The 23,173-nt window shown below is 41.7% G+C and overlaps 1 protein-coding gene across 4 annotated transcripts in view; it reads left to right on the top strand.

Annotated features, from left to right (window-relative positions):
• Window positions 1–20,279, top strand: part of LOC106674977 (MAGUK p55 subfamily member 7) — a 41,485-nt gene extending 21,206 nt beyond the window's left edge. For 3 of the 4 annotated variants that reach the window (XM_076887949.1, XM_076887950.1, XM_076887948.1), the window contains 7 exons: window positions 47–79; window positions 2,741–2,911; window positions 3,362–3,442; window positions 12,718–12,811; window positions 13,500–13,608; window positions 15,206–15,349; window positions 18,093–20,279. In XM_076887949.1, the coding sequence (XP_076744064.1) occupies window positions 47–79; window positions 2,741–2,911; window positions 3,362–3,442; window positions 12,718–12,811; window positions 13,500–13,608; window positions 15,206–15,349; window positions 18,093–18,272 (812 nt within the window). In that variant the 3' untranslated portion in view covers window positions 18,273–20,279. The remainder of the gene's footprint in view (window positions 1–46; window positions 80–2,740; window positions 2,912–3,361; window positions 3,443–12,717; window positions 12,812–13,499; window positions 13,609–15,205; window positions 15,350–18,092) is intronic. The other variant, XM_076887951.1, reaches the window with a different exon arrangement.
• Window positions 20,280–23,173: the final 2,894 nt, after the last annotated feature.

Raw genomic sequence — 23,173 nt, 5'->3', positions numbered from 1 at the left:
AACTTGATGTTGTGGTTCTCTTTGGCTCCTTTCTTTTCATCACCAGAGGATGCTGATTATAGTGGTGGATTTCACCTAGGTGAGAGATTGTCTTCTTTTGTCTTCTTGCCTTTTCCTGCCAGATGTGGTCATTTCACTGTTACAATAAATATGAGGACAGTGGCCAAGTACAAGTTTTGTTTTTTCCACATGAATCCTTCATATATCATCTTCTAAGAACTATTAAGTCATACATGTTTCACGGGACGGAACAGTTGTTCATACCTTTGACCTGTTCTTCTAACTCACAGAGCACTTGTGGGGCAAATAATTCACTTCTTAAACCTTCTTACATAATTCACTTTTTGGACTTTAATAGTTTTGTACTTTCTCACTGTGCTGTGCTATTTGTGCTCCCATGCTGACAGCATGAGTGCACTGGCAGATCATGTCATGGATTTGCAGTATGTAGTTATCCTGTTCTGCCTCTGCTGTGGGTCTGAGGACTTCTTTGAGAGGTTCTGGTTGGAGTTGGCTTAAAAGAAAGGTTTGTGTGCTTCGCTGCATTGTGGAGGTCCGGATGAAGGCCGGTCTTGCTGATGTGGTTCCAGTCAGACTTAATGACAATTACCATGGCCCACTTTGGTTCTGCAACCACTTTAATTCCAGAGAGCTGCTTCCAAATCCCTGTCTTGTACAGAAAATGTTTCCCATCGTGTTTTTATTACCACTGTCATTTGCACATTTAGACTCCAGATTTCACAGGATATCCAGAGCACACGCAAGTTTATAAATACTACATTTGAGTCATGTCTGCCAAGCTCAATCAGGGTCACTCCCAAAGCCGAACTCTGCCAAACATTATTCCATTTTTTTGCCCAAAAAAGTCCAGCACCTTGAGTCCAGCAGCCAAGAACGAGGTTTAAATGAAATGAGAGAACCTCGGGAGAAGAAGTAAAAAATAGTGAGTTATAATAACATCTTCTCTATGAGAGTACTTGCTGCATGGCTTTTCAGCCTGTTGGATGTGGTTGTATGATTTAAAGTTGGCCTGTCCCTAAAAGTTTGAAATCTTAGAACTTACAGATGCTTTTGCAATGCTGCTGAGGTTGCATGGGGAAATAAAGGAGTGGGAGGGGGCGGCAGTTGTTGTCCTTAGTTTTTGGTTTGTTTTCTCCCCATGCCTCTCAATGATGCAACGTCTGTAACTTCCATTGCCAGAGTCATTCTTGAGCACAACTTTGGGATGAACAGATTCCTGATTTTACAGCCTGCAAACTTGAGAATGATATCTCCTTAGTAAGCACTGTTTAGAGGCTACTTCGTTACTGTACTTAAGTAGAACCTTCAGGTATCTGTACTTTACCTGAGTATTTACTCTTATTCTCTACATTTTTGCACAAATATCATTTTTAAAACAGGCTCGTTACTCTAGACTCAACAGTATCAGCTGAAATTGAGTCGGAAAAAATGCGTTTGTCTGTATGTTTTAGTCAGCTTGTAGCTAGTGTTACAAAAGAGGAATGAGTATAAAGGGAGTAACCTTGCTTCACAACATAATGTTTCTACAACATTTCTATCAGCTCAACAAACATCAGCAGACTCAAGCTGTTTGTGTGCTGTTCGTCTCAGTGTGTTGCTAGTTAAAGGTCCAGCTGCTGTATTTCACAAGGAGAGAAAAGAAAGAGAGCTAACTTCACTCAGAGACGGAGAAAGATAAGAAAGTCAGGTCAGGAGAGAAAGAGTAGAGATTATTTTTAAAGCTGATCTCTGCTCTGGGACATTTAATGACCTGCAGATTTAAAGGTTACATGTCAAAATTTTTAATCACATATCACATATGTGTTTTGACAAATGGTCTATTTTCATTGTGTGAGTATACTAACTTTGTCTTTCTATAATATCATATTTGCAGAATAAACAGGTTAGCTTGCATTAATGTGGTGAAATCACAGTAAAGCTCTGTGTTGGGCTGATACAGAGCAGCTGTGGGGGTCAGTGTTAGGTTACATCAAGTGTAGAGATTAATTTACATTTAAGCTGATGACGCTTAGATTCATTCACTGATTTCAATCTTTACACCAACTTTCTGTTTTCATTTAACTGTTTGTTTGTGGAAGTAAAGTCGCTTCCTGTATGTATCTGTGTGTAAGTGTGCGTCGTCCCAGCTTGTGTTAAATATGCTCATCTTTTTCCTTCACATTTTTGCACTTCTACTTTACTGAAGGGGCTTTGAATCAAAGTAGAGATCGGAACTTTGTGCCAGTTCCTTTCTTTTTACTAACTTGTTCGTGTTTGGATCATCTTATGAGGCTTTCCAGAACAAATGAGCAAGCTTCGTTTACCCATACCTGACTTGTTCTAAAATTTGGAGCACATTCATTGTCATCCTCTCTGTGTAATACAGTTTCCACTGGTATGGAAGACAGGATGGTTGTTGTTGTTGTTGTTGTTGTTGTGTAATTAGTTACCTGTGTTATTTTAGTGAGTGTGTCAGCGGGTGCAAGAGGAGAGAGGGACTGTATTTTGGATGATGATAGACCTATGATGAGTTTTCACCTGTTTGATGTCACCTGGGGAAAGTAATGTTTGTGTGGAGGTGTTTGCCAAGATCCTGAAACAACTATAAATTGAAGTCCACAGTATTTGTATGTGTACATACGGTTGTGCTGGATTTTACACTACTGACAAAGAATTTTCTTTTTTTGTATTGATTGATCTGTTTCTTCTGTCTCCTCTTTTGGCTCATGCTGACCTCCAGCTGGGTTCAGGAGAAGCTTTCGCCTCAGCAGGAGAGACAGAAAGACCACCAAGTCCATGTACGAGGCGAAGAAGAGTGAAATGTACGACATGGCTGACGTGCCCACATACGAGGAAGTCGTCCCGTACCGCAGGCAAAGGGGAGACAAACACAGGCTGGTGGTGCTAGTAGGTGAGTAAAGAGAAATTTAAGTTCTCAAACTCTGATGTCGCTGCTTACCTCACACACTGTTGCTGTTAGGATACCGAATTTAATGAAAATCCTCACCTTCAATCTCATTGTCACATAGAGACGACAGAAACAATAAAGGTGGCCCAGCTCTGCAAGAGAGAAGCTGAATATTATGTTTCTCTATCATCTGTTCCTAAGAAGTGAATATGAATAACCAGAAAGTAACTTTAGATCTTTTGGATACAAATTTTCATTAGTTCATCATTTGATCCTATTAGACATTTGAATTTATATTCTCATCATTAGTGTTTGAGGTCTTGAGTTAACCTCGGCAACTCTAACCACCAAGTACAGACGAAAGAAAGTTTGAATGTCTCATATCATGTTATGGATGTGATAATAACGTGATGAGGAGTTTGGCAGAGTTTATAATTAGATGTTTGTGTGTAGGACCCACAGGTGTCGGCTTGAGTGAACTGAAGAAGAAACTGTTGATCTCTGACCCCCAGCACTTCAGTGTGACCATTCCACGTAAGTGTCCTGTAAAAGAGACATTGGGTGTCAGTGTGACTACCTGTGTAAATAAAGGTTAAATTTAAAAAAAGGAAAAAAAGATAACTTCACTCTTCTGATTTAAGCCCACCAAACTTTGGCTGAACAGTACAGTTCATTTGTCTTTCGCTCTGCATATTTCTTTGTTCTTATCTCTGCGTCTTATATGTGAATGTGTGCTTTATACTAGTTAATAGAATAGAAGTTAATTCGCTGACCATTAAATGTGGTGTTCCCAACAATCTCTTTTCTCTTTGTTTCATCCCAAAGAAACCTTTAAACATTTGTGTGCCGAAACTAAAGTTTCTGTCTTTCTTCCGTTCTGTGCTTTATCTTGAATTGAGGATGCAACATAAATGAAATAAAATAAAATGTAATAAAAACGTGGCTGTATTATTCTCACTGTTCTCACTATTTGAAATATTTCTTTACATAGAGAGATTTTTTTAATTATTGAAAAAAAAAACTTTTATAACCAAGTTTTATGACTTTATTGTCTTCCCCCAGCCAAAGTCTGACACTTGAAATGTCCCCGGTATTAAAATCCCATTGGCGTGGCCTTTTTCTCTCCACACAGCCTGTTAATTGTTCTCAAATGTGACCTGTGCTGCTGTTGTTTAATAGAGCCCAGACAGTCTGATTCAGACCCGTATAGGAAACGTATGTGTAGCCCAGCTAGAAAAAAAAGAGCAGTGGAAAGTAGTTTTTTTTTCATGTATAATGTAAAGAATTTAGTCATTTCTTTTATGTTTAAAGGAAGATGTGGACCAATAAGATTATCTGTTGTCATTTAACTTGGCCAATCAGCAATGAGCTCCCAGTGACCCTTGCTGTTGACCTTGATCACATGATTTCCTGTGTTGCCATTTCGTTCCTGTTCATATAATGCCATGTGCCAGAGAAACTAATGTTCCCGAAGTCGAATCGCTAGGAGTTAAAAGCAAGTCTGCTGCAGTTGTTTTTGGTTGTTCAGAGTTTCACCCTGTCAACGGTCAGGTTTTTTTTTGTTATCTGGTAAAAGGATGACTCGACAGACGGACCCAGTCTGAAGCAAGCCCCATCGAGGAGCAGTGATTCCACAGTTCCAGTTAACTGGATGGCGAGCCAACCCGAAATTGAAAAGGATTTGCCAAGGTTTTATTGAAGCCAAAGTTTCGTTCCCATTGAAGCTTCAGATACCTGCAGGACTACGAACTTTCTTCCTTCATCGGAGTGTGGTAGGACAAACATTAAACAAACTGAACGGGCCCCAACGATCCATCAGTTATCAGACATTATCCACTCATATAATTGACTCAGAGAAAGCTGTATGCGCGCACTTTGATTTAGTTTGTTATTTTGGGGGAAATATTTTGTATTTTATTTTATTGTTTTTTTTATTACATTGTTGCAGCTGCTGTGTCAAATATAACAAATTTGTGAACAGTATATTGCGGTGTGGTCTCTTCTTATTGGTGTTTATACCTTGGGCTCCTGCCGATCCTAGATCTTCTGATACTGGCTAGTGGGAGTTCGGTCATTCTTAATAATAATTCACAAGTTGGGTTACATAAGTGGCGAGCCAGCCAGGAGCCTAAGAATTTTTAAACATCAGTAATGAGAAATTGTGTCTGACATGGATTTTGTCCAGCGCTCAGGTGTAAAAATTCCCAATGCAGTTATTGTGAGTGGGATCACGAAGTCAGAGAAAGATGAAGAAGTTTTAGAGTTTTTGAAAAAGTATGGTGGTGTTAAAACCCTTTTGCCAGTGGATGATGCTACCTCAGAGTTTCATCAAAACCTGATTGTTGAGTACTCAAGTGGCTCAGCTGTAGAAGCTTTAGAGCCTCTTATGCCATACAAGTATGTTGCAGAGGGTGAACCAAATGTCTCTTACTGTGTGAGGGCCTTGGCAAGCGTTTACACTGCTAAGGTGGGTGAAGGTGTCACGAAGTCATACTTGGCTGAATTAAAGGGCTTGGCTAAGCTCAGTGGCAAAACCTATGAGGAAGTATTGAAAGAGATGATATCACAAATCTGTGAGACAACTGAGAATACAGATGAGGCACCTTCTGTCTTACATGATAGCATTGTTGATGAGACACCAATACCACAGCCCCAGTTGCTTTCAGGTCCCTCAAGGGTAAGCAGTGACCAAGGTGTCTCAACTCCAGTTCCACCCTTGCGTGTACAGAAGCCTTCAATAGTGATTAGTGATGTAAATCCCCCTGAAGTTCAGAAGGTCGTTGTTGAGCATATTTTAAGGAAGGATGACATTGGATCACAGATCCATTCTTCAATGCGCATCCGTTCCTTCTCAGGGAAAACTCCCAGGCCTAACAATGAGACAGACTATGAGACTTGGCGCTCACACATTGAGCTGCTTTTAAGTGACCCCAGTATGACCCATCTGCAGGTGTCCAGGAAGATTTTAGAGAATTTGCTTCCACCTGCAGTTGATGTGGTGAAGTGCTTGAGTCCCAGCGCACCCCCAGTAGCCTATCTGCAGTTGCTCGATTCAGCCTTCGGCGCTGTAGAGGATGGTGAGGAGCTTTTTGCTCAGTTCATGAATACCCTTCAGGACCCAGGCGAGAAACCATCAGCTTTCCTCCATCGTTTACAGCTAGCACTAAATTTAGCAGTAAAAAGGGGGGGTATTCCACCTGATGATGTAGACAAACATCTCCTCAAGCAGTTTTGTAGGGGGTGTTGGGATAGTGGATTGCTCTCCAGTCTGCAACTTGAACACAAGAAAAACTGTCCACCGTCATTTTCAGAGCTCTTGCTAATGTTGCGTACCGAAGAAGATAGACAAGCTGCAAAGGTTGATAGGATGAAAAAGCACATTGGTTCATCAAAACGAGTATCTGTCCATGCTCAGAGTTCCTGTGTTTGTGCAGGCGTAAGAGAAAGCCCACAGTGTGGTCCGAAAGCTATTGAGGAACTTCAAAAGCAGATAGCTAGCTTGCAGAGTCAGCTAGCCTCATTTGCATCACAGGAAAAGCTAAGTGAGCGTGCCAACAAGAAACCGGTTAAAAAGACAACCTGTAAATCGAAAATGGACAACACACATCAAGAAGTGCATCGATTAGCCGGAGTAAAACAGACAGGCAGGCCCAGGCCTTGGTATTGTTTTCACTGTGGGGAAGATGGGCATATTGCCACTTCTTGTACAAACCCTGCAAATTCTGCACTAGTTATTGAAAAGAAGAAGCAGTTGGAGAGGAGGCAGCACGCGTGGGAAAGTCAAAGTTGTCCCAGCGACTCCAGTTCACCTTTAAACTAGATCCAGTCTCTGTTGTGGGACAGACAGAGGCTGAAGAACATGCGCAGCGTCCCACAGACGTAAAGATTGTCAGCAAAGCAGGCAAGTGTGTGGATCTAGAGCACTCCAGTAGTGAAAAGCAATCCTTCAGGCTTCCAAAGGGTCTGATTGGTACCAGGAGCACTGCTGAAGTGATAATTGAAGATAAAACATTTAGTTGTCTGCTAGATACCGGCTCGCAAGTGACTACTATCCCCCAATCCTTTTATGAACAACACATGTCAGTGCAGGACATCAAGCCTCTCTATGACCTCTTGGAGGTTGAAGGGGCGAATGGACAGGCTGTACCTTATTTGGGCTACATTGAAACTACTGTCACTTTTCCAAAAGAATTTCTTGGTATGTCTATTGAGGTGCCCACATTAGCTCTCATAGTTCCTGACGTTCGAGCTACCTCAGGGTCCTACTTACTCATAGGGACAAATACACTTGATGTGTTGTATGACATTTATTGCAAAGCTAATCCAGGAGATCCCAAGACATTTCCTCACGGCTACAAAGCGGTCATTAAGGTGCTTGAACTCAGACACAATCAGTCTAACGTCAGTCACCATGGTGTTGTAAAACTGAAGGGCAGAATCTCTCAGGTTGTCCCAGCAGGGGCCACAGTGGTTTTGGAGGGTGTCTCTACTGCCAGCGGTCTTCAGCATGAACAATCAGTTGTTGTTGAGCAGCCTTCCAGTTCCTCTCTACCTGGTGGTCTGCTAGTGAACACTTGTCTGGTTGACCTGTCCAAACAACGACCCTTTAGGCTTCCAGTTGTGATTACCAACCAATCTGAACATGACATTGTCATTCCTGCTAAATGTCAAATTGCTGACATTAGCGCTTACCAATGTATTTTGTCAAAGGAGCAGAGTGTGGTTAACTTGCAAAAGGCAGATCTCACTCAAGAGGCCAATTGTAACTTCAACTTTGGAGAGTCCCCAATCCCTCCCGAGTGGAAGGGTCGTATCACACGACTCCTTAACAACATGCCAGATGTATTTGCGCAACATGACTTGGACTTTGGAAGAACCGACAAGGTGACTCACCACATCAAGCTCTCAGACGAGGCTCCTTTCAAACACCGTGCTCGTCCGCTACACCCTCAAGACATTGAGGCTGTCCGTAGGCACATTCAAGAGCTTCTTGATACAGGTGTAATCAGAGAGTCCGAGTCTCCCTTCTCTTCGCCCATTGTGGTAGTCCGTAAAAAGAATGGCCAGGTCCGGTTGTGCATAGACTACAGAAAACTCAACCTTCAGACAATAAAGGATGCTTACACGCTTCCTAAGCTTGAAGACACCTTCGCGGCTCTCTCTGGTTCCCATTGGTTTTCTGTGCTTGACCTAAAGTCTGGATATTATCAAATCGAGGTAGATGAAGTGGATAAACCCAAGACGGCCTTTGTCTGCCCTTTGGGCTTCTGGGAATTTAACCGCATGCCGCAAGGCCTGACAAATGCGCCAAGCACATTCCAAAGATTAATGGAGAAGTGCATGGGGGATATGCATTTGAAAGAGGTGCTAGTTTTCCTCGACGACTTGATAGTGTTCTCAAAGACCCTGGAAGAACATGAAACAAGGTTGTTGGAGGTGCTCACTCGGTTGAGAGAGTTTGGATTAAAGTTATCACCTGAAAAGTGTGTGTTTTTCCAGACCTCAGTGCGGTACCTGGGACACATAGTGTCCAGAAATGGAGTTGAGACAGATCCAGAGAAAATCTCTGCCCTTCGTACTTGGCCAGTTCCTCAGACCCTCAGGGAATTGCGATCTTTTCTTGGGTTCGCTGGCTATTATCGAAGGTTCGTAAAAGACTATTCCAGCATTGTGAAGCCCCTCAATGATCTGACTCAGGGCTATCCTCAATCAACCAAAAGGGGTAGATCAAGAGACAGCCAAGAGCATTATCACCATCCCAAAGAGCCGTTTGGGAACCGTTGGACATCAGCTTGCCAGCAGGCATTTGAGTCAGTTATTGAAAAGCTGACAACTGCCCCTGTCCTAGGGTTCGCTGACCCTCAAAAGCCTTATGTGCTCCACACTGATGCTAGCACTACAGGCCTTGGTGCTGTCTTGTACCAGGAGCAGGAAGGGCAGTTACGTGTCATAGCCTATGCAAGCAGAGGGCTGTCGCATAGCGAGTCTCGATACCCAGCGCACAAATTAGAGTTTTTGGCGCTTAAGTGGTCAGTAACAGAAAAGTTTAGTGACTACCTATATGGGAATCACTTTACTGTTGTCACTGATAGCAATCCCTTGACGTACATATTGACGACTGCAAAACTTGATGCAACGAGCTACAGATGGCTCGCAGCTTTGTCTACGTTCACATTCAAGCTGCTGTATCGTCCTGGGAAGCAAAACTGGGATGCGGATGGGTTATCCCGTAGACCCCACGGAGCTCTTGTGGATGATCTGAAATCCCAGAAAGAGAGGGAGCGCATTTTCCAGTTCACTCAGGGTCATCTCGCTGATCTTGAAAATCTCGAGGAAGCCAACCAAGCGGTTGTGAAAGCCATTTGTGAAAGACAGTCAGTGTATAGCGCCAGCTCTGTTAATCCGAGTTTGGATGGCTGTGTTACTCTTGTTGAAACTCTTGCTATGTCCTCTGATGCTGTGCCTGACTGCTATGGACAAGAAGATGAGTTTGGAGGATTGCCTGTTATTCCTCAACTGACTGAGGCTGAGTTGATGGATAAACAGAGAGCTGACCAATGTCTAAGGCATGTCATATCCCAACTTGAGCATGGGGTAAGCCCACCGCCTACTTTAAGGGGTGAACTTCCAGATCTTCCACTCCTACTTCGAGAGGTTGGTCGGTTTCAGCTTATAAATGGCATCTTATACCGGAGACGCCAGCTCGGGTCTCGGGTATCTCACCAGCTAGTACTGCCCCCAGAGCTCAGAGAGACTGTTTTGAGCAGTCTGCATGACCATATAGGTCATATGGGCATTGAGCGCACATTAGATCTCGTTAGGGCCAGATTCTATTGGCCCAGAATGGCCTTGGATGTAGAGAGGAAAATAAAGACCTGTGGTAGATGTGTGCGCAGAAAGGCGTTGCCTGACAGAGCTGCACCGTTAGTCAACATCAGTACCACAAGGCCACTGGAACTGGTTTGTATGGACTTCCTCTCTCTCGAACCAGACAAAAGTGGAGCTAAAGACATCCTTGTGATCACTGATCACTTTACTAAGTATGCAATTGCTATACCAACATGCAATCAAAAGGCTCGCACAGTAGCTAAGTGCCTATGGGACAATTTTATTGTGCATTACGGGTTCCCAGAAAAGTTGCACAGTGATCAGGGACCTGATTTTGAGTCTCGCACAATAAAAGAGCTCTGTCAGATGGCTGGCATACAGAAGGTTAGAACTACTCCCTACCATCCCAGAGGAAATCCAGTGGAGCGGTTCAATCGCACATTGCTGGACATGCTAGGCACTCTTCAAAACAAAGACAAGTCTCACTGGCGTGATTTTGTGAAGCCCCTTGTTCATGCTTATAATTGCACCAGGAATGAGGTGACTGGATTTGCACCGTACGAGCTTATGTTCGGTCGCCAGCCTCGCCTGCCGGTGGATTTGGCTTTTGGGCTGCCGGTGAAAGAGGAGCAACAGATTTCACACTCACAGTACGTGCAAAATCTGAAATCCCACTTACAAGAGAGTTACAAGGTAGCTACTGGAAATGCTGCCAAGATAGCAGAAAAGAATAAATCCAGATTTGACAGGCGTGTGACTATTTCAGATCTGGAGGTAGGGGACAGAGTATTAGTCAGAAATGTCCGCATTCGTGGAAAAAACAAGATTGCAGACAAGTGGGAGGCAGCCATCTACATAGTCGTAAGCAGAGCAGGATCCCTTCCAGTGTATACTGTGAGACCTGAGAAGAAAGATGGTCCACTGCGGACATTGCATAGGGACCTATTACTCCCTTGTGGCTATCTCCCCAACGAGAGTAGTGACAAGCCTGTAGGGCAGACACAAAGACGCAGGCCAGCAACACGTCTCAGTCCAGTTGCAGACTCCGATCAATTCTCAGAGGCTGAGGATGAGATTTTCCCCAATTACTGGTTCAGAGACGCCCCCAGTTCTGAGATACCTACGGTCACCATTCATCAAGAAACGCACCCTTATTTATCAGTGTCTTCTGGGGAAGATGCACAACTTCCAGAATTTTGTCCCTCAGTTAAAGGTTCTACTGCTCGATATCCAAGCTGCAATCCACAGACTGACCAGTTATGTAACTTACCTGTTGACAGTCCAGATTCAGCAACTCTTCCAGTGTCTGAGAGTCACTGTCATGACACAGAAATCGTGAGCGATGACCAAAATCCACCAGCAGAGATGGAGACCGAAAGGATTGCACCTGGAAGTGATTGTCATGACTTGAATCCCGGGTTATCTTCTCTTGCTCCAAACCTGTCTACGGATGTTGAGGCGGCAGGTCGAACTGAAATGGGATTGTCAAATGAGTCACCAACAGATGAATCTCCTGAAGAGCTCTCAGTAGACCAGACACTGATTGGAAGCCAAGACCAACCTGGTTCTGCTAGACGATCAAATAGGGAGCGAGAACCGCCTAAACGCCTTCAGTATGTGAAACTTGGGCATCCACTTATAGCGGTGGTGCAATCTCTGTTCCAGGGTTTAACCACGGCTTTTACAGACATTTTGGATGAGGGTTATCACCCATTAGATTGCCCTGTCCAGACCCATCAGACAGTAATTACCCAACCATTGCCATGCAACGGGGCGTGCATGAGTTCAGTGGGGGAGGTTGTAGCCCAGCTAGAAAAAAAGAGCAGTGGAAAGTAGTTTTTTTTTCATGTATAATGTAAAGAATTTAGTCATTTCTTTTATGTTTAAAGGAAGATGTGGACCAATAAGATTATCTGTTGTCATTTAACTTGGCCAATCAGCAATGAGCTCCCAGTGACCCTTGCTGTTGACCTTGATCACATGATTTCCTGTGTTGCCATTTCGTTCCTGTTCATATAATGCCATGTGCCAGAGAAACTAATGTTCCCGAAGTCGAATCGCTAGGAGTTAAAAGCAAGTCTGCTGCAGTTGTTTTTGGTTGTTCAGAGTTTCACCCTGTCAACGGTCAGGTTTTTTTTTGTTATCTGGTAAAAGGATGACTCGACAGACGGACCCAGTCTGAAGCAAGCCCCATCGAGGAGCAGTGATTCCACAGTTCCAGTTAACTGGATGGCGAGCCAACCCGAAATTGAAAAGGATTTGCCAAGGTTTTATTGAAGCCAAAGTTTCGTTCCCATTGAAGCTTCAGATACCTGCAGGACTACGAACTTTCTTCCTTCATCGGAGTGTGGTAGGACAAACATTAAACAAACTGAACGGGCCCCAACGATCCATCAGTTATCAGACATTATCCACTCATATAATTGACTCAGAGAAAGCTGTATGCGCGCACTTTGATTTAGTTTGTTATTTTGGGGGAAATATTTTGTATTTTATTTTATTGTTTTTTTTATTACATTGTTGCAGCTGCTGTGTCAAATATAACAAATTTGTGAACAGTATATTGCGGTGTGGTCTCTTCTTATTGGTGTTTATACCTTGGGCTCCTGCCGATCCTAGATCTTCTGATACTGGCTAGTGGGAGTTCGGTCATTCTTAATAATAATTCACAAGTTGGGTTACATATGGCACAGGTCCTGGCTCTCATTGAGAGGAAGGAGAATCGGAAAGTGTCTCGTCTCGCTCTTTTTGAATGTTTGATCGCTGCCAGTGGACACATGGATATGTTTAACACTTGCTGTTGTTTCGGGTTAAGCCCAAAAGTGTTGCTTCTTTTTGTTAATTTGAAAACCGGAGCTTTGGAGACCACCGGCTCTCTCTCTGTCTCTCTGCTTGTTGCACACAAGGAGCATTGCACTATTCATTGCAATGACTCACAGGCATCACTCCCTCTCTTTCCATCTTCATCTTCTTTCACTCAGACACCAGTCGACCCAAGAAGAACCAGGAGACCGATGGTGTGGATTACCACTTCATCTCCAAGCAGCTCTTTGAGACGGACATCCAAAACAACAAGTAAGCAAAACTGATGAATTCAATCACAACACACATTCAGACTTTATGCAGCAGAGATGAACAATTGATATTCATACTCTGGCCAAAACAAAAGTACTTTTTCCCTGGGAAAAAAAAGAGAACAACTTTTTTGGATATCCTGCTGTGTGTAGATTATATGTTTGTACGTCTCTATTTCAAACGGCCTTTCTTTAATGTTTACTACAATGGAGAGAACAATTCTGAATTGTTTTGGTTTATCACCATTTCTCAAAACTCTAATCTCAGAAATCACAGTGATTGTAGAAAATTAATTATAAAAATGAAAGTTGAAAGTTGCTGTTTAAAAAAAAAAAAATCCTGCTCTTATGAGGATATATAAAAAAATCTTAAAAGCACAAATTAACATATCTAATACAGTGGAAAAAGGTTTGTTTGTTTTATGTAAACTAGTTTAAAAATGTCCTCCTGATGCTCATTTCAAGATCTATATTTTCTTTCTTGGACAATATATGCAGTTAAAAATAATCCTTGTCTCGTCACAGTCTAAAAGAACCTCTTTTAGCTCAGGTACAAGGCCTGAGCTTTAACTCAGATTACAGTAATTACTCTTCTAAAAACTGACATAATTATTTGAAACTTTGTCCATGTGTCCATCCAAAGATGTGCGTTCGTGCTTTTTCTCATCACTCTTCTTTTCATGTCTCAGATTCATTGAGCATGGCGAGTACAAAGGGAATTTCTACGGCACAAGTCTGGACTCGATACGTTCAATCCTCTCAAAGAAGAAAGTGTGCCTGCTGGATGTCCAGCCTCATGTGAGTGACACCTTCTTTCTCACCATCCCTGTACTGTATTCTTAGCCTGTTTTGGAAACTACCTGTCTCAGAAGCAGATCGCCCTGTTACTTTATTTGAAGATTTCCTCTTTGGCTTATGTCACCATAAACCTCCACAGTAATGCCATTTCTCAGTTATTGACCAACTGAGTGAATGATGGAAGCTGTTTCCCAGTGGTTCCGCTGCTGCCTCTCCATTAAGTTTTTTATCCATCTTGTTGTGAGTTGTGGGTCTTGACCCACTGCTATTAGCATAGCAAGAAGGTCAGATGATCATGCCAGAACCAGACACCAGACACCACCTCTAATCAAATCTCATCTCTCTCATACCTCTGAAGGGCCTTTCACATTGGGCGCACCTACCACGAGCTGGAGCGAGTGGCCTAAAATTTGTCTTGCAGTGGTTGTTGCGCTCTTGTACGTCGAAAACTCGATGGACCAGCTATTTCTCATCCATAAAAAAGAAAGCTTTGGCACTGTCCCCACAAGTGAACACTTGTGTTGTTTCCTCCCAAAGTCTCAGTATGCATGTCAACTTGTGTCATGAAGTTTGTTGAACTCGGAAACACACACAATCAACTTTTCCTCCTTGTTTTCATTCATTGTGTGGTTGAACTTAGTAGGGCTGTTTGCTTCGTTTCTGTTGGTCGTACGACGGTACGTCGCAGCAGTCAAAGTTTAACCAAGTTTAACCCAGTTAAACGTTGACCCTTGCATGCAAGAGTACTCTTACCGGCGCACTTGCTCTTTAAAACTGTTATTGAGTGGCGCAAGCAATAGAAACAAATGGGTTTCAGAGCTCTGCACTTGCCATATCCTATGTGAAAGGCCCTTGAGGTACCAGATTGGCATGTTATTTCAGAAAACTGTCACCACAAAGAAGAGACAGACACAAAGATCAGGCATAAATAAAAACATATATATCCTCCAATATCTTCCAAAAGAATTTAAAAGCTGTGATGAGTTAGTGTGAGTAGTCTTTATCCCTCAGATTGGTGTTTGTGAGTCATTTTTAAATGACAAAAACTATAAACATGATTTCAAAGTTCTAGATTCACTCAGAATGATGGGAAGTCATCTGCTCTGTGGTCATTATTAATTGTTCTGTCCAACTAATAAGTCATTTATGCAAAGACTTCTTCATTCTAGAGAGGTCAATAAGTTAAAAGGTAATTTAAGATTTAATGCTTCAGCAAAACAGAACTATATTCGGTTTACAATGAGAGAATGGAAGAAAAGCCTCAACTTTTCATGTCTGAGGAACTTAAGGCAGAAAATGTCTTTGCTTAAAAATAGAAGGAAGATTTTAATTTTTAATATCTTCTCGATTGGAAATCAGCAGACTGAATCTGTTAAACTGGACTTTGTGACAACCCCATAATCCAGTTCATATCACTATTACAAGTGGACCATGAATTGGCAACCTTTTTTTTTTCAGGATTATATTTTTAAACGTTTTGTCTATTAATTTTTTCACAGTCTGTTTATACCATACGTGACACACTTTGTGATTACGTCTTAATGTGCTGCCAAATGCCTAACTCCTTTTTCTCTGCATCCACTTTTATTCTTTTCAGCTAATAAAGCATCTTCGAACAGCAGAGTTTAAACCTTTCGTTGTGTTCGTGAAGCCCCCGACCGTCGACAGACTGAGAGAGACCAGAAAGAAAACCCAAATTATATCAGGCAAAGACGACAAGGACTCCACCAAACCCTTCACGGTAAAAACTTATTTCTAGTGTGTGGGTTGTACATGGCTGATAGTTTATATCGTATGTTAATCAGATATTACCTCCCTGCTTAAGTTGAGATAGAAAAGCAAGAGGAAATTGTTACTGTGTAACTGTGACTTGGTCGGGTTTAAATGTATCTTTCTCTCTGTCCACACGACCTGTTTTATGTGATTTGTTCTGATGTATTTTTTGCTTGAGGTACATCGTGATGCTTGGTTGATTCAAACAGATGTTTTCAAAGTGCAGCCTTGGGGCAAATGGCCGTTCTGAAGACCAACAAGGAACGAATACAATCCTGTACATTTCATTCAAGCACGGTTCACGTGATACTGTGAAATAAAAATATTTCTCTTCAGTTTCAACAGCTCTATTTGAGCTAATATAGCAGTTAAACCTTCCTAAAGTTGTCAAATCAAGCATAGCATTACTTCAGGCAGGACATGCAGTCAAATTAAGCTGCAATTCCAGCAGATCTTAATTCCACATCAGTTGATGACTCCACTGATACATTTCTAGTCATAGCTCTATCAACTCTATACTGACACCAGAATGGACCATAGAGAAATTACAAACTGGTACAAATTAATTTCCCAAACACAACCCCATAAAAATTAAAAGCCTGGTAGTCAGACCCGATCTGAAATGACCTGAAAATAAGCAGTCTCTGGCAATTATATTACGATGAACTACAAGTCACACACATGCAATCTGCAGTGATACAGTCACAGGACTTTAGTTGACCTCTGTAGAACAACTGGCAATATTTCAGGGCTTCTGGTATAGGCAGCAGACATCTGAGCCAAAGGGGTCATTGTTTAGGAATGTAGAAAACTTTTGAAAGCTAATAAAAAGCTAATTTGTCATCAGTCGATAGCCAGTGGTTTCATTTCCACATGTGTTGATTTACCTTTAACTCACATGTCAAATCAAAAGGTCAAACATTACTCTGTTTAAAAAAGTTACAACACATATGCCCAGAGCTGATAGTTAGTCAAGTCATATTCACACAAAATATAATAGGATCCGACTTATTGAGGCATAATTTAGTGCATTTATGGGTAATAAGTGTTGAGGAAAATGCTAGAGTACAATACACTTTCACCTAGAACATGCAGTGAATTTATGGTTGAAGGTCAGCTTGTTAAACCTTGATACAGACACAGCATCAGCTTATATTATTCACACAGGTAAACATAATTCTGTCTCAGTCCGCTCCTTATTTCCCAGCTGGGTCTTGAGAACAATAAGCTTTAGTTGTCAGAAGCAATCTGGTTGTGAACAGTCTGTTGCAGTTTTAACGTCCCTTTATTAGCTTCTGTTATTCTCTCATGTAATACAAATATACTTCTATAAAGCTGTGTGACAGCGGGCTGTATTTCAACCAGCTAACAAACAAAGTCTCTGTGTAAATGTTCATGTACACTGACAGAACCAAACCCATCTTATATTTACTATTAAATGAAGGGAAGCTGTTGTTGGGCAAGTCGTCCCAGACATTTTCAATCCAACGCTAGCTGTATTTTTCTTTGCAAGAGACAGGTCTGCTTTAATGATAAAGGCTGAGGAACAGTCGTCTCATTGTTTCAGTCGAGCTGGCTGGAAGCGTGATGTGAATACAAGCAAAACAATCTGATGTAATGCAAAATCCCAGCTGTAATGTGGTTAGCATAGAAACTGGCACCCAATCTGAAAGAACCACAGGCATTTCAAAGTGATTTGAGGAAATCTCTTTGGTTTCTGACACTTTTTTAAAACGCAAAGACAGGTGGGTTTTATTGGCACAACAAAGCAGGTGTCCAGCAGAGAACGTGGTTGCTTGTAAAAGAGGATACTGAGGCTGACACGTGCTGCTTCATGCCACTGAAATGCGTAAAGATTTATAGTCCTGTAAGGTAAAAGCAACAAATGTATAAAGGCTACAAATAAAAGAATTACAATAAAAACAGAGGGAACGTTCACCTAAACTGTGACTCAGTATTTAGTTGCTGTGCAATGAAATTTATCTATGCTGTTACAAAGTACTTAAACAGGCACAAGATGCTACATAACTTCTTGTGGAAATTAGGCCACCTAGTGGGAATAAACGAGTCCCGGGTGTGCTTTTTCTCAAGTTTGGTCCCCCAGAAGAGGCATCATCCTAAACCAATCTTTTCTTTTTAAGTTCTCTGATTTTCTATTCATCTTCCAAACCCAGCTTGCTGTTCCTTAAACGGCTTCCTGCTCAGATTAATGTTCTTGTTGGGCAGACAAAAACACAGCTAATCCATTATGAAGCAGAAACCACCAGAAACATTCTGAAGGAACTGCTGGCAAAAGTCCCTGTAAGAGACAGCTTCATCATGACAACGTGTAAAAGCAAAGCTGTCAATTCATCCGTGGATCTATGTCCCTCCCCTCATCTATGGTCATGAACTTTGGGTAGTGATTGAAAGAACGAGATCACAGATACAAGCAGCGAAAATGAGCTAAAGTCCAATTTAAAGTTAAGTGTTCCCAGTAAAAACACAGCACCCTAACCTACCAAGAGATACCTGGGCTCATTTAGAAAGGCAGTATTTACTTGAATGATAAATGATAAAATAAGTTCTCCAAAAGTTGATTCTGTTCATCTGGACGTAGCGTTCTCAGTGGGAGAAACGTTTCATCAGTCACTTGGATGACTGACGAAAGAGATTTTATTCGTTTTGTGTTTTTAACTTCCATCTATTTTGTCTCTTCCCTCTTTTCCCAGGAGGAAGACTTTCAGGAGATGGTGAACACGGCCCAGACAATGGAGACTCAGTACAGCCATCTCTTTGAGATGGTTATAGTCAACGACAACCTCGATGTTGCCTTCAGCGAGCTGCAGTTGGCACTAAAGAAAGTGGAGACAGAGACGCACTGGATTCCAGTCAGCTGGACTCACTCCTGAGAGACATACTGACTGTAAAAGGAGAAAAGGGAAGCGCTTTGACAAAAATATGCAGGTTTTCTATCTTTTTAAAAAAATATTTGCCAGGGACGGTGTTGGGAAGTAAATCAGGAATAAAACAGTGCCTGGCTGCTGTGTCGCCATACCTGAACTGCATCGAGCTAAAAATAAGCTTCTGCCTGGGATCAGGTTGGATTTAGACCTCAGCTGTGGTCTGGAAGCTCCAGGTCTGACCAGATGTGATCAGGTTGTGGCTGCAGGCTTCTTTCCAGAATCTAAGACTTTGACATTGATCAGGGTCTCAGTCTGGGTCACACATCCATGGCCACAACTTGGAGCGCCTTGGTCCAAACCGGAACGTGGAGCGAGCTTGGAGCATCGTAGCACCAGCAGTCCTGCCAGCACATCAGTAAACCGGCCAAACAGGACTCCTTTAGTGGTTTTATAACATTAGACCATTAGAAACCAAAGGGATTGATGTATTTCTTCTTCGTGGACAACTTACATGTGTTTGTCTGTAAAAGAGCACAGCACCAGGGAAAAGAGGAGAAAGGAAAACATACTTGCCTTCTGTCTTACTAGACTTTTGTACATCTAAAATCTTCCATGACTGTTATTCCAAGCAAAACACTGTCAGGTACACTTTTGAGAAAGGGCAATAAGTGTAATTTTATTTAAAAGAAATTAATATATTTTCTAATATCTGCTTGTAGTCCTTTTTATGCATTTTATATACATTTATGACTTTAATATGATCTTAGCTGTAGCCATCTCTGTGACAGCCTCTTTTTACTAGAAGCATTTTTTTCTCTCAATCTAGCATTTTTTTGTTCGTCACCCTAGTTTAGTTTTTTGGCTCTGTCAGCTCTACTTGGCTTTATTTGGCTCTATTATCAGCACTGCTACAATTCTCCTAGCTCCAGATTTTGCTCTCTTGTTGATTCTGGGACAAGCTGACCTCCTTTAAATTAAGGGGAGACTATAATTCCAGCTACATTTTTATTCACCAGAATTCACACAAAAACAATCCATATTTTATTTATTTATGCTTTGGGCTGTTGTTTTGTTTTGTTTTGTTTTTTAACTTCCTGCTCCTTAAAAGTATACTTTCTTTGATTGGTTGCCCCTCACCTAGCCTGTGCAAACAGAAACTAGTGCTCGTATGCACTGCCTCCCAGAGATGACCTTTTGCATATTTTGCATATTTAGCAGTGTTTAATATCTGCTTAGTATATGACAAAATACAAGCCAATGGATAAGTTGTCCTTTATACATGGAGGTAGAGCGCAAGGATAGTTGGAGACTGGAAACAATTAGGAGGAGCTAGCCTATGTCTGCTAGTCTTTCTGAACTTGTGATTTTAGTACATTGTTCATCCCTATTAATAACAGTTAGTTCATATTGAATTCATCTCTTAATTTCTGTGCTTGCTCGGCTGATTGCCTCCAATCTCTAGCTGCATTTAAAACTCTAAGAGTGCTATCAGTCTTCCAAAGTCTCAGTAAAAAAAAGCATTAAGCATATTATCCAAACTGTCTAAATGATTCCTTAAACTCTATATTTATTCTTTTTTTTCTTTACTCTAAGAATACTCTCTTACTCTGCTGAATGTCCAGCTCAGGTTGTATGTTTCCAAATTGTGCATCATTTATTTCTCCCTTTCCACCAACTGTGACATATACAAACTTGATTTGTGTCCTTTTTTTTAAGTGTAAGCATGATTGGTTATACTGCTCTGATGTAATATGATTTAAATGTCTTTAACACTCTTGTCTGCCATACTTTGTCCCAACATTTTTTTGTCTTTTTGTTTATTCAGTTTTTCTACCTCCCCACCCCCCTGCTGCCCATCTTACAGATCAAAGTCACATTTGTACAGTCTCCAGAAAATACCTTTTTAATGTCTCCCTGTAATGATATACTCTTTAAGTGGCACATTGTATGAATTTACATTATTCTTGATAACTGCTGCATTTTTTATTAAAGAAAATACGACTAAACTTGTAATTGCAATGTCCCCAAATTAATTCATATATGTTGTTAGCCAAGCAAAGAGTGAACACAACTTTATGTTTACCAGCACAATCCCTACTTCTCTTTAATAAAATGTTGCATATTTTGTGAATAAAGGTAATGAACAGGTGGAGGTGGTGAAAGGGGGGGGGGGGCTCCTAAGAAGAGGATTTAGCCGCCCTCCGCTTGATGTTCAAAAGAAATCCTGTACTGATCAAAATCAGGTTGACTTAACCCAAACACCTTCCATGGTGCTCACTTTGAGAGTAGAGCAGAGCAAAGGAGAGTTAATGGTGTTGGGCAGAGAAGTGCTAGGTGGGGGAAGAGGAAGAGAAGCCACTTACTCAGTTTGTCCACACATTGCTGCTGATGTGTTTCACTCATTCCTGCTTCATAATTAGGATACTAGAGTAAAGGGGGACACAAAATGGCTGCTTTCACATACAGTAATGTGGCACTAACCCTCCACACTCCCAAGGCTGTACGCACAAGTGAATGAATGGGCAAATACGTTTTTCCCCCCCAAAAGCAATCAAGGTCAGTGGCTCATTTTTAATATGCGGAGATGTACTGGGTACTGGCAACAGCACCTCCAGGCTGTCTAAAGCTTGCACAGTGATGGGTTTAGGAGGTGCTAAGTAAGTGTATTTGACCAAATTTTCTCTTAAATTGTTAATACCACAAGTTGCTTTGCATCTTTTAAGGAAGACACTCTAGCCCTCCTGTTGTCCTCATGTCCTGTACACGCCTAGGGTCAAAAATGACCCAAACTCACTAAAAATCTAAAATCTGAAGAACCTTTACCCACTTGTCCCACACCTCTGTTATGGGAGCTATGTCTTGATGCATGTTCAGTCATCCAAGTAAGTAAATCCCCATAAGTTCTGTTCATCTGGACGTAGCGTCTTCAGTGGGAGGAACATTTTGTCACTCCTCTAAGTGACGACTTTGAGTCTCAGCTGACTGCAGGATTTTCACAACCTTATAAACAGTACCTTTGAACAATGACTGAAACTAGCACCACTGAAAGAACAATGGGCTGTGAGGTCAGTTCCTTGATTATTAATGATTATGGAACCGACCTCAAAGCCCATTGTTCATTCAGTGGGCTAGTTTAAGGCAGCTAGTTTGTCATCACACATATTGCAGGTCTTGACTCGAGGTTATCAAACTGTATCATCCTTGAGAAAGTGTGACAAATTTTCAGTGGCATTTTGGTACTCACTGTATCTAAGAGACACACGTGGCATAGCCATAGTTATGGCTATTGCCAAGTTATGGCAATAGCCATAACTTCATGAAAAAAATCACAATTATAAATTATTTCCCAACACACATAAGATCACCCAGCAGCTGTGTTTTCATACACCTCTCACATGCAAACTATCACACAGAGTGATTTTTATAATTATCTCATTTGTTACACACTAACCTTCCACAGGCTAAATCCTGAACATTTCATAGCTTTTTATTTTACTGGTTTATGTGACTTACTAAACACAAATATTATCCGTGAAAAGTTTACTACACTTCTGTGATCATTAAATTAACAAAGTAGTACAGTACAGGAGAACTGGTGCCAGAGGAACAACCTCCTTCTAAACGTCAGTAAGACAAAGGAGCTGATAGTGGACTTCAGCACTAAGCAGGAGAGGAACTACCAGACCCCTGTCATCAACGAGTGCCCAGTGGAGAGAGTGGACAGCTTCAAATACCTCGGGGTTCACATCACGCAGGACCTGTCATGGTCCTGTCACATCAACACCATGGTGAAAAAGGCCCGTCAGCGTCTCTACCACCTCAGATGCTTGAGAGACTTCCAACTGCCCTCCAAGGTGCTCAGGAACTTTTACTCGTGCACCATAGAGAGCATCCTGACGGGAAACATCTCAACCTGGTTCAGGAACATCACCATGCAGGACAGACGACGAGCTCTACAGAGGGTTGTGCGATCAGCTGAGCGCACCATCCGCTCCGAGCTCCCTGACCTGCACTCAATCTACAGCAGACGGTGCTGGACCAAGGCCAGGAAGATCGTGAAGGACCTCAGCCATCCCAACAACAGACTGTTCTCTCTGTTGAGGTCAGGAAAGCGATTCCGCTCCCTGAAGACCAACACAGAGAGACTGAGGAGGAGCTTCTTCCCGCAGGCGATACGGTCTCTCAATCACATCACCACATAATACTGACCCACACATATGGTTCTTACACACACACTGGACATTCCGGACATTTGTTTACACTAGTGGGCACTTCACAACTACACTGCGTGGTCATCTAATCAAATCACTCACTTAGTCACACGTCACTTAAATAAATCACTTTTAAGCATTTTTGCACTGCACAAGACACTTAAATATGTGGATTGCACAACCCTGGACATTACATTTCTTTCATTACCATTTATTACTTGTACAGCTGCTCTTATTGTTCTATATTTCTTCATATATTCTTATGTATTTTCTATATTGTGTATTTTGTTGTACAGTTATTTTATTTTTAGCTTTCTTTTTTTTTAAATTTTCATATTTATTTCCTATCCTATTCATAGTCTTTTATTTTAGGTCACGAGCAGTTGTCTAAGCATTTCACTGCATATCGTGCTGTGTATGACTGTGTATGTGACAAATAAAATTTGAATTTGAATACAGTAAGTGATTGGGTCGCAGGACATGACTTGTAGGCTCCTAACATGTTCACCAGCAGCTGAAAAGATTGCCAACTTCAGTAAGTGACAACAACAACACTTGACACCACCTTTCTTCTTCTTCTTCTTCTTCTTCTTCTTCTTCTTCTTCTTCTCTATATAAAAAGTCGTTTTCTATCGTCATGTGTCAACTGAAACAATTGGTTTTGTGAATTTTGACTTAACTCGCTTGCCGTTTCGT

Source organism: Maylandia zebra, linkage group LG9 (assembly GCF_041146795.1).
Source record: "Maylandia zebra isolate NMK-2024a linkage group LG9, Mzebra_GT3a, whole genome shotgun sequence".
Classification (NCBI taxonomy): Eukaryota; Metazoa; Chordata; class Actinopteri; order Cichliformes; family Cichlidae; genus Maylandia; species Maylandia zebra.
The sequence above is the reverse complement of the archived record's forward strand: the minus strand, read 5'-3'. Positions and strand labels throughout refer to the sequence as shown.